General features: G+C 33.5%; 1 protein-coding gene across 6 annotated transcripts; it reads right to left on the bottom strand.

Moving 5' to 3' along the window:
* Positions 1-1,938: 1,938 nt before the first annotated feature.
* LOC107564642 (membrane cofactor protein-like) lies at positions 1,939-11,312 on the bottom strand. Of its 6 annotated transcripts, none has more exons than XM_016249770.1 (14): positions 11,154-11,312; positions 10,432-10,565; positions 8,531-8,725; positions 8,157-8,253; positions 7,961-8,037; positions 7,649-7,831; positions 7,341-7,513; positions 6,070-6,124; positions 5,440-5,493; positions 5,077-5,094; positions 4,624-4,680; positions 3,802-3,835; positions 2,768-2,841; positions 1,939-2,276 (listed from the first exon to the last, which is right to left on the bottom strand). In XM_016249770.1, the coding sequence occupies exons 2-13, from the start codon at positions 10,508-10,510 to the stop codon at positions 2,784-2,786; spliced, it is 1,080 nt and encodes a 359-aa protein (XP_016105256.1). In that variant the 5' UTR covers positions 10,511-10,565; positions 11,154-11,312; the 3' UTR covers positions 1,939-2,276; positions 2,768-2,783. The 6 variants fall into 6 exon arrangements, with proteins under 6 accessions (XP_016105256.1, XP_016105255.1, XP_016105257.1 ...); XM_016249769.1 differs by having other exon boundaries at positions 6,070-6,123; positions 7,334-7,513; positions 11,154-11,310; XM_016249771.1 differs by lacking the exon at positions 2,768-2,841 and having other exon boundaries at positions 6,070-6,123; positions 7,334-7,513; positions 11,154-11,311.
* Between the last annotated feature and the right edge of the window lie 212 nt (positions 11,313-11,524).

Raw genomic sequence — 11,524 nt, 5'->3', positions numbered from 1 at the left:
GTCATTAGGCTGAATTAGGATTTATTGGTTATTAGACTACACTCTAAAAAAATGCTGGGTTGTTTCAACCCAACTTTGGGTCAAATATGGACTAACCCAACTTTTGGGTTAAAAATTTCATTTAAAAATGTAACCCAACAGCTGGGTTAGTCCATATTTGACACGAAGTTGGGTTGAAACAACCCTGCATTTTTTAAGTGTAATAAAAGTGTCAGAAGTAACCAGTATTCATGTATTTTCAATGGATAATTGTTTGAATTAATTTATGAGATGCCCAAGATTAAAAAAATGATTTATAGTAGACTTAAATTGGTTGTTAAATGAAAATAGCTTTTCAGAATTTTGCTGTTGGCTGTACAACAGGATGCAAAGTGAATTGAAGTGACTATTGTATATCTGTTAAGCTCATTGGAGCAATATTCCATTCAAAACATGCCTTCAACATGCCATGTCCAGTAGGATTCATGTTCAGTATGTTTTTATTTTACGATGTGTTTTGTTGGGCGTTGCTGTGAAACATACATTGTATATTCTACAGATTCAAATGAGCAGTTCACATCACTAGATTTGCAATCAGAGCAATGCATTGTAATCATGTTATGAACATTATTTTTTCTAGTTGAATGATTAAACTACCACTAAATATTTAAATTGGTTGCTCCTTGTAATAATGATTTTAAGGACAATGTTGACTGAACGTTTTTTTGGCAGCCTTGTGATACAGAAAGCAGCTATGCATGTTGAATTTTGCAATATGAAATTTATCTGCTGATGATGGAGCAACTGGTCTTGCAAAATCAAATTTTACATTAGACATTTGTCAAACTGAATCAATGCTCAAGTCTGCGATATCTAAAAACGAAACAAATGATCAAACGGAAAATATTTGTGTTATGTTTTGACCATGGAGCTTTTATTTTGAGACCATCCAGGCACCTACAGATCTCAGTGAAATACACAATTGCAAGAGGTGGATTTATAGAAGATCAACTTTGTTGAATTTCAGCGTTTGCACCGTCAAAGTAGTGGTTCCAAACCATTATTCCAAACAACAGCTAATTGCTACAATAAAACAGTATGATATATATTTGAAATAGCAAGCTGAAAAAACAGTTAAGCAATCAAATTCAACACAAAAAAACACTTATTTGGGAAAATATTTTGCCGTTAAAATTGAATTACTTGACAAATAACAACAGCTAATTGCTACAATAAAACAGTATGATATATATTTGAAATAGCAAGCGGAAAAAACAGTTAAGCAATCAAATTCAATACACAAAAAAACACTTATTTGGGAAAATATTTTGCCATTAAAATTGAATTACTTGACAAATTTAACAGAAATGGTTGAAAATATTAGCTGAACTAAACCACAGATAATTTTACATGACTGCAATTTGGCAAGAGCAAACTAGATAAATTACAGCATTTTAAAGCAAACCTTTACAAATAAAATGTCTACAATCACAGGAAAGAAAAGTACTGACTTCTCTTTTCTTTTTCTTCATTAGATCTAAGTGTGTAATCAATAGCAAAGCATTTCTAATGTAATTAGAACCTAAACTAATTCTGCTCTACGCATAATGTAAGACAAACCTGAACAAAAACCCCAGGAGAATGAAAAGGCACTTTAAGTACTTCAACAGGATTAGACAAAACTTTTCATTTAAAATATGCACTGCAAACCACATTCTGCAAAATATTTACTGGAAGGTTAATATATACAACCTGTTTTATCCAAATGAAAATAGGCAAAATTTAAACTTAAGCCTTATTGACTTTACAAATACGATGGAATAGTTATGAATTCAAACATTAATCTCTTTTAAATCAGAATTGATCAGACTTTCTACATAAATATTCATGCTAAATTTAGCTCTCAACCAAATCAGTGAGGTATGGGACAGTCGGTGCACTTCTTTTGGTGTGAATCTTCAGACATTCTCAGCTACATCATTAACAGAAGAGTGATCACTGCATCAACAGTGTTGAAAATTAAGTTAAAAATGACAAGCAAACACTTTATAAAAGTGACATGTGACTTATGTGAAGACAGATTTTTTTCAGAGCACAGCATGGGGTGAAGTTAGCGACTGCTAGAAAGGAGTTTGTTCAAATTAAGCTGGACTTTTCAAAGCAACAGTGGGTCTGATTATGGAGGAATTTGCTGCCAGAAATTAGTCAGCCTTTGACAATTCTGGGAAGTGCTTATTTAAATGATATATACTCGCAAGATGCTTCACAGACTTTCTCCATGGCAACTTCATGAACACCTGTAATTAGAGGTGCAAATAGTCATTCACCACAAAATATAATGCATGCTGTTATTTAAAAACAAAGAATAAATTATATAAATGTTATATAATTATACTACATACTGTATTATACTATATTTTTAAGGTAAATTTATAACTGCAGGCTCAGGTAAAAAGCCAGAAGAAAGAATAATTTAAGTGTCTAAAAAACACTCAGGGCTGTTGATGCATAAATGAGAGTGTGCATATGCACGTATGGATTTGCTAAATACATGAGGAAGAACCTTCAAAACTCAAAATGTCCTCCTCAATTCTAAACTCAATTCTTATATTTTGGGATTGATGGGTTTCTGACATCAGAAATCTAACCGGCCACATTTAAATGTCAATGATGCTTGTGATGTTCAGAAACTCTGCCTGTCTGCTCATGGTGAGGTAAGGAGGAGGATGTAAGAGAAGCCTGTGTCTTAGAGAAAGTTGCAGAGATCCATAGTTCCCATTGTCCTTACCACGTATGTGAGGGTGTTATAATGGATCATCTCGATTATTAGTTGCCACCTTGTCAGAATACGAGTGTTTTGAGCTGCAATCCAAAAGTCGCAGTGATGGTCAGCATGTGCATGACTAAATAACTGGGTATATTAAACCTCAATCCAGCAGACACGTATAAGACCTCATCCCATAGCTAAACACAGAAATCCCTCCACACAAAACAAGCAAAAACAAAACAGCAGCACACAGCCTCCCATGTAGACTATCAGCATTAATGGTTGCAGAAGTGAAGAATTTTCCACAATAACTTTTCATGGGAACTTCTTTCCTGAGAATTTTTATGCACAATTAAGCATTTTGTGGTTTGATACATTGCATATATATATTTAACTACCTGCTCAAAAAAAGTGTCTGTCTACTTTTTCAGCATTCTCTGCTGAAACCACCAAGATGAATCTCTTGATTTGAAGCAAAAAGTAGAATTTTAGAAAAATGGGCACTTAAATTAAAGAATGAATTGCTTGTGGAGCATTGTGAATGACATATCTAAAACTAAAAATGATACAACTGATCAAAAAATAAATGTATGCAGATATATCTGCAAAAATAAGATTTTTGGAAAAGGGAACGTCTACATACAGTATTCACAGTCAGGAGCCCTGTGAATAGGATCACGGCTTGAGAGGGGTAATTGGGATACTGACTCAGTGTCATTTGCAATGATTCATGGGAGCAGAGATTTCTTTGAAAGATTCTCTGCAGGATTATGGATATCTAGTTCTACACCAAGGAAGAGTCATCACCTTTTCAAAATACTCATGCTTCGAGTTGCAATCCAACAGTCAGCATGTGCATGACTAAACAGCTGGTATACTAAACCTTCACCTCGAAGGAATCTCCATTTCCCATGGAAAATGTGGAAATCTTACCCAAACCTTCCTCCTGTTTTGCAACCACTGAATGCAAAGTATTAATTTATTACCCAATATGAGAGTATAAGAACAACAGCCTAGAAATCACATGAGTAACTGAGAAAGTGCAGATAACTTACCGATTCTTTTTGAAACGCAGCACTACAAACACAGCTAATAAACAGAAAGAAATTGTGTTACAAATGATTAACCTTGATCGTAATAAAAAAAAAAAAAGATTAAATTCTTATTTTAAATGTCAGAATCCTACATAAAAAGAACAACAAAACTAATTTTCTTGAATATTTCACAAATAAAAACAAAACTGATACTGTGACAGTTGTCGGGGGATTGGACGAAGTGCACAATTGGATTTATGCTCAGTGAGGGAGGAATATCAGCCCAAGTGTATATGTTTAGCACATTTCTCACACACCAGTAGATTCAGTTATGATTTAAATAGATTATAATAAATGTTGTTAATAATAAATTATACATTAAGTTTACTTTAAATTTAACAGTATTCAGAACAGGAATGCAAAATATGTTTAAACGAGTTGTTGTGGAGTGACGAGAACTTAAAAAAAAAAACGTGTTTGTTTATTATACATGTTAACTTATCTTTTTCTCTCTCTCTGTTTCTCTCTCTCAACAATGCAATTATGGCCTTGTGTGATAATCAGGTAGGACTTATTTTTCAGAATATAAAGTAATTATCAAAAAGGTACAATTAAAACATTCTCTGTTTCTTTGCATTATGTTCATTATAAAAAAAAAACGAGCTGACTGATTATATTTTTGGAAAAAAAAAATTCATAACTCTTGTTTTTTTCCCCCCTGGAACACAAACTCAGTCATTTTTAAAGCATAACACTGCTACAACTTAAAGGATTTGGTGACTGTATTGAATAAGAAGGTATAGGACATGTAGATTATCAGGTGAAATATGCAGACTGACTTACCCAGACCAATCAACACAGCACTCACAATCACAATCAGTGCAACAACCCATCCAGCTGCTAAAAATAAATAAATAAATACATTGTTTAATGGATTAAGACAAACACTTTGTAAAATGTGAAATCACTTTGTAACACCTGCAACAAAATTAAACATAACCCAGAAGTAAATATTCATTTAAAACTAACTACAATGTCCAACTAGAAATATGACATGACCTGCAGAATGCTCAGAAACCAGCCTATTATAGAATACTCTGAATCTCTGAGCTGTCACACTCCATCAAATATATGAACTTACATTTACAGAAATACTAGAATGATCACATTTCATAATCCACCAGTTTCATACATTTCAGATCAAAAAGATCAAGGAGCCAAGGGTGACCGTTACTGACAAGAGGAATCAGCTCTACTGAATAATATAGTAAAAAAAAAAATAATAATAATACTTACGTGTACTTGTTGCGTCTCCTGTGGCATAAAAAAATACAGTTAGGAAACCGTAAAAGAGGAAAAATGTGTAGATTCTAATACAAACAGATGGATAAGGTTATAGATGGAGTAGATAATTTTAAAACAGATACAGTGGACCGACAGTTTAAGTAAACAGTTATGCAATTATACCAGAAATATAATTACTCTCTCATGCTAAGAAAAAAAAAGATTATTCCCCTAACAAGCCCATTATAAAGAGCTAATAACATTAAAGGGGTCATGAACTGCCTTTTTTTATTATTATTTTGTACCGTTCTCTGAGTTCCACCTATAACGTTATCAAGATTTTTTATAATAAAATATAGATTCATAAGACAATACCATTCTCTTTAGGAGCCTTGGATGGTGTGGAAATCTCAGGAGTTGTAGGTAGGGCTGAGAATCAACATTTGCATTGGGTTAGGGAACTATAGAAATGCGAGTACAAGAAGTCCAGAAAACCCCAGAAATAGTCACACTCTCAAAGGGGTCATGAACTGCCTTTTTTTTTTTAAATTTTTTTTTTTGTACCGTTCTCTACCGTTACTGACAAGAGGAATCAGCTCTACTGAATAATATAGTAAAAAAAAAAATAATAATAATACTTACGTGTACTTGTTGCGTCTCCTGTGGCATAAAAAAATACAGTTAGGAAACCGTAAAAGAGGAAAAATGTGTAGATTCTAATACAAACAGATGGATAAGGTTATAGATGGAGTAGATAATTTTAAAACAGATACAGTGGACCGACAGTTTAAGTAAACAGTTATGCAATTATACCAGAAATATAATTACTCTCTCATGCTAAGAAAAAAAAAGATTATTCCCCTAACAAGCCCATTATAAAGAGCTAATAACATTAAAGGGGTCATGAACTGCCTTTTTTTATTATTATTTTGTACCGTTCTCTGAGTTCCACCTATAACGTTATCAAGATTTTTTATAATAAAATATAGATTCATAAGACAATACCATTCTCTTTAGGAGCCTTGGATGGTGTGGAAATCTCAGGAGTTGTAGGTAGGGCTGAGAATCAACATTTGCATTGGGTTAGGGAACTATAGAAATGTGAGTACAAGAAGTCCAGAAAAACCCAGAAATAGTCACACTCTCAAAGGGGTCATGAACTGCTTTTTGATTACTTTGTACTGATCTCTGAGGTCCACTTATAATGTTATCAAGATTTTTACATCAGAAAACATCATAATTTAGCAGTAATAGGCTATTTTCTGTCCTGTTTTGAGCCCCTCATCGGAACGCTCTGTTTGAATAGATGTGGCGGATTGTAGACTCGGAAGTAAACGCGGACTGCTATGATTGGCTAACAGTTGTGTATGTTTGACAGCCTACATCCTTCATAGATGGACGCTGCTGTGATTTTAGGTTAAAAATGCATAAATAGTCAGTACATATCAAACGATCTGTAATAATAGATAAAGCAATAGTGATCACGTAATAAAAACAGTTACTCACCCTTGTGTGGTGCGACATTACTGTCAAATCCAATATAGTCTATTTCACTAAATACTATTTATAGACTACTGAGTACTATTTGTGACACTGGATCACAAAACCAGTCTTAAGTAGCACGGGTATATTTCTAGCAATAGCCAAAAATACATTGTATGGGTCAGAATTATAAATTTTTCTTTTATGCCAAAAATCATTAGGCTATTAAGTAAAAATCATGTTTAATGAAGATATTTTGTAAATTTCCTACTGTAAATATATCAAAACATAAATTTTGATTAGCAATATACATTGCTAAGAACTTAATTTGGACAACTTTAAAGGCGATTTTCTTGGTATTTTGATGTTTTTGCACCCTCAGATTCCAGATTTTCAAATAGTTGTATCTCGGCCAAATATTGCCCTATACTAACAAACCATACATCAACGGAAAGCTTATTTATACAGTATACAAGTATGACTGTTTATAAATATGTTATATAAATATATTAAATATGTTTATAAGTATGTTGTATAAATCTCAATTTTAAAAAATTGACACTTATGACAGGTTTTGTGGTCCAGAGTCATATTTTAGTTATTATACCATTATTACTTATTTCTATCTTCTGCACTACTAATGTGATGGTTAGCTAGACTCACTATAGCTCACTAAGACTTCCTCAACAAACACCACAAGTAAGTATATAACAACTTTCATTCTGGGTGAACAGTTCCTTTACAAATTGCAGTCATACATTAATAAAATAAATTATTTCAATCTTACTTGCTTTAATGCATTGTGGTGGTTCAGGGCTCCATCCATTTGCTTTACACACAATAGAAGCATCTCCGTTCAGTGTATAGCCATCTTCACATTTGTATTCTATAAAGTTGCCCAGTTTGTAGGGGGGTGATTTTCCACCGATTCTTTTTGCATTAGGAATTGTAGGCACTGGACACCCATCTGGGGAAAAAAAGGAAAGACTTTTTTTTATATAAAAGAATAGTACTGATAATTAAATATTTTATTAATTAAAAGGAAGAAACTCACAAGATTTTTTTCCTTCATCTCATGACTGGCATTTTAACCATAGCTTACCAAAACATTTAGGCAGATCTGGTTTAAAGGTTCCGTCCTCAGAACAATGAAGTGTTGATTGTCCTATAAGATTAAGTCCTGTGTTACATCTATAGGAGACTGCATCTAAATAATCGTAACTATCCAAAGGCTCATCTTGAAGTTGCCCATTTTCTAAGGCTGGAGGTGCTGAACATTTCACCGCTAAAGAGAAAAACACATCCAGATGAATAGGTATTTATTTCCAGGACAAAAAAAATATTTTAATACAAATTGGGAATGGTTTTGTGCTCTTCAATATTATATTTTATTCAAATGGAAGAACTAACATACGTTCACAGAGAGGATCTCGGCCATCCCATCCCTGATCTCGGCATGTTCTTGTTGTTTCCTTACCCGCTAACATGTATCTGAAAGCAATGATTCTCATCTTACTAAATACTCAACTAACACAGCAAATCTAAATTCCACATGGTTTAAAACAGACTTAAAACAGCATATATAAAATGACATTAACTGTTTCACTTACCCTGTGTGACAAACTGGTTTAGCCGTGTCGCCAAATAAATTCCCAGTCATATCATATCTCCCATTAAGGAAATCTGCAAGACTTCCACAGGATTTTCCTGTAATGTATTCAAGATATTGATTCATTTAGAATTGGTGCTCTTCAAATACTGTCGAAAATAATGAAAAATCATCTTTAGTGTTGCTTCATTACATGATACAGGGATTTATTCTTGCCGTCAGTGGCAAAACCACTATGAGTGATTTAAAGACTTCTTGAACTATACCATACATCCTTTCACATATCTAAATTAGACCTTTTAAAATACAATGTTCAAAGGCATTTTAAAGGAATTTACAAATGTACATTACTTAATATTTAATGACAGTACATACTTGTGCAACTGAGTTCCAGACTTGTCCACTGGTTTTGCTCACAGGTAACCGATCTAGATGCTTTTAAGTTAACTGGCTTGTGTCCAATCACGCACTCAAATGTTACAGTGGATCCATCTGAGAAACTTTGAGTCGAGAGATGGTTTGCTGTTAAAACGACATTTCTTGATGCAAAAGAAGGCGGTGTACATTCCGCTGTGGAAATAAACAAAACGTATGCGTTACAGTAATCTGACGCAGTACTATATTGATCATCATAATTATTATTATTAGAACAACTTCTGCTCCATTCTATACTTATATTTGGTAAAAAGAAAAAACATTACTAGGAGGGGATTACCTTTTTAAACAACAGTAAATTAGTATTACTTACTCGAGTAAGACGTGCAGTTGAAATTAAATTAAAATGCTTGAATGGGATCAGCTAATTAAAGTTTATTAACAGTTTTTACTTTTTTTTTTATGTTGCTCATTCTTTATCAACCCCCACGCCACCCCTTTAAATATATAAATATAAATTGTTTTCAAAACTTGTAAAATTTCGTTTTAGTATTTGAAAGAGCCAAAGTAGCTTTTGGGTAAAAACACAACTGTGTCTAATGCTACACACAATGGTGCTAACTACAACTGAGCAAATCATGTGCAGAAGTTTTCATACAGTTTTATCACTGTGATCATTGCAAAATGTATTAAGGTTACATAAATATTTGTGAACTGGGGACAAAAACACATCTGCTGGTTAAGGTCACGATTAAATCTGTCCTGACATTATTACAAGGGCACCAATGCAGGCTCATTTAAATGCTAAAATTACTTTTGGGTTTATGCATCCATTTCATGATCAAAAGCAAATGGAAGTCATGTGCATGTATCATGTTTATCAGTGAAGATTTTGGTTATTTCGGTGTACAGTAGCGGCATGCTGCGTCCCCGATTAGGATCAAGCATTAAGCTAAAACTTTTCTGTTTGCAAAGCATTATTAGTTTCTAGTATCAACATTATGCTATGCTATGCTATGAGGCTATACACAGTTTACAGAAAACACAAAGTCACCTTTCTTAATATTATATTACAGCACCACACAATTCTTAGAATAGAAATATGTTATCCACCTTTGTCTGAGGGAATGTCTTACTGTGTTTTTAAACATATGGGCAGCACTTCTGGTTTAGCCAAGTGTCTCTCAAATTCACTGAAACAAATGATTTCATATTTTAAGGGTGCACTACAAATAATCCTAATTATCCTAATAATCTGTTAGATTGACTGAATGAGCTATATGTTTTCCGTCATTCTTAATTTATCTATCATACGTAGATACACCCCATTCATATGTAGATAGCACATCTGATTTTTTTTTTTTACTTTTCTGCTGTAACAATATGAAAAAGACAAAAAAAGACACTGTGCCCATGGTCTGCTATCGTGATTTAATGAACAATATCCCACAAATAATTCACTGGAATGTCCCATTTTGTAAAAAAAAATCATTAAACAAGTTTATTGTCAGTATCTGATTGTTCACACTTCTGTGGAAGTTCCTCCCATAATTCACTGAAAGCGTCATAGGGTGTAGAAAAAAATTGATATACTATTCATGCCTGTTTCCTGGAAAAACAAAAACCTTAAGTGGCTTAATGTGGGCTTGTTTTTCTAGTGAGTTCTGGCAACCATGTTTATGTGTCATGAATATTTTTGTATGGTATTGCCGGAAGACAGAGACTGTAAATGTTAAATCCGTATATCTGATTAAGGTTAATTTTCTACACTAGCATTCAGATTATTTTAAAGCTAACACACACACACACACACACACACACACACACCAAAAGCCACAACGCTTTAAGTGTCGTAGTAATCGTAGTTAAAATTCATTAAAGATAGATAGATAGATACTCACCTCGGACATGTTCACAGATCATAAGATAAGCAAGGAGAGCAACACTGGGACACAGCACCTTACAGCCCATCTTGTTCATGTCGGTGAATGTCAGCTCCAAACAAGGCCAATGTTATTTGTTTGTTTTTTCGCAACTAATAAATATAAAGATAGCTTAGCGTAAGGAAATGCGCTTTTAAAAAAAAAGTGTACTTTTTAAATAATTAAGTCAACACATTCAGTACAACAACAACAAAAAGAAAGAAAAAAAAGAAACGAGAGATTCACATGAGAAAAACCTGTTAGCATGTTAGCAGCTAGCATAATCAAGACGGGGTTTAAATTAACATGCCACATTATTAGACAACTTACACATGATCTGAACGAATGCTAAATAATAGGCTTAGTTAATCAACCAAGCTTCATTTAATTTTCTTATAAGGCTATTCGTTACGCCAAAATAATGTTAAAGTACGCAGCGCGTATGAAGGGCGTAATGGCCATTGGTCACTGGCTTCATCTGTTAATTTAACAGTCGATAACAGAAACCCTAATCTAACTCGACACACGTAAAATACCATTGTGAAATAACAAATAATTTCACATAAAATAAAATAATGTAGTCATATATACATTTTTTTTTTTTGGACAATTTCTTTTAAAAATGTCGAGGACTTTGTGGTAGATAGGCTAATCTATACACAGAGAAGCGAAAATGAAATCCTTGTTTTAAGCAACCTTACCCTCGGGTGTTTTTAGAAGATTTCTCGGTGTTCAACGCAGGATTCAGACTGAGACAGGAAAGGGTTAGGGTGGAGATCAACACTTGCTTCCCTTGAAGTAATTTCCGTCTGAGGCCGAGGAGGGCGTAACGATGCGTCAGAGATTTTAGAGGGTGGGACGCTTCCGTTACCGATTCTGAAACCTCACTTTACGACTTGAAGGTTTATTATGGTTTATGGCAGAGCCAGAGTTTTTATTTTTTATTTTTTTTATTGCAATTGAAAGATTAACAACAGTTATTTAGTAACATGGGGCTAACGGACATCATCACATGAAGTTAGACAAGCTACACAAATTAACAAAATATATCAATGATAAAGAAAAGAAAGAA

This window comes from Sinocyclocheilus grahami, unplaced genomic scaffold, assembly GCF_001515645.1.
Source record: "Sinocyclocheilus grahami isolate Dianchi unplaced genomic scaffold, SAMN03320097.WGS_v1.1 scaffold953.1, whole genome shotgun sequence".
Classification (NCBI taxonomy): Eukaryota; Metazoa; Chordata; class Actinopteri; order Cypriniformes; family Cyprinidae; genus Sinocyclocheilus; species Sinocyclocheilus grahami.
This window is presented reverse-complemented; position numbering and strand designations above follow the sequence as displayed.

Bases quoted from the DNA above. Each gene is read 5' to 3' on its own strand.
- LOC107564642 (XM_016249769.1), bottom strand. From the start codon at position 10,510: ATGAACAAGATGGGCTGTAAGGTGCTGTGTCCCAGTGTTGCTCTCCTT. The intron at 6,124-7,333 runs GTAAGATTGAAA...GTTGATTCTCAG, and splicing joins ACCACAATGCATTAAAGCAA to CCCTACCTACAACTCCTGAG. The intron at 3,836-4,623 runs GTAAGTCAGTCT...TCTGTTTATTAG, and splicing joins TGCTGTGTTGATTGGTCTGG to CTGTGTTTGTAGTGCTGCGT.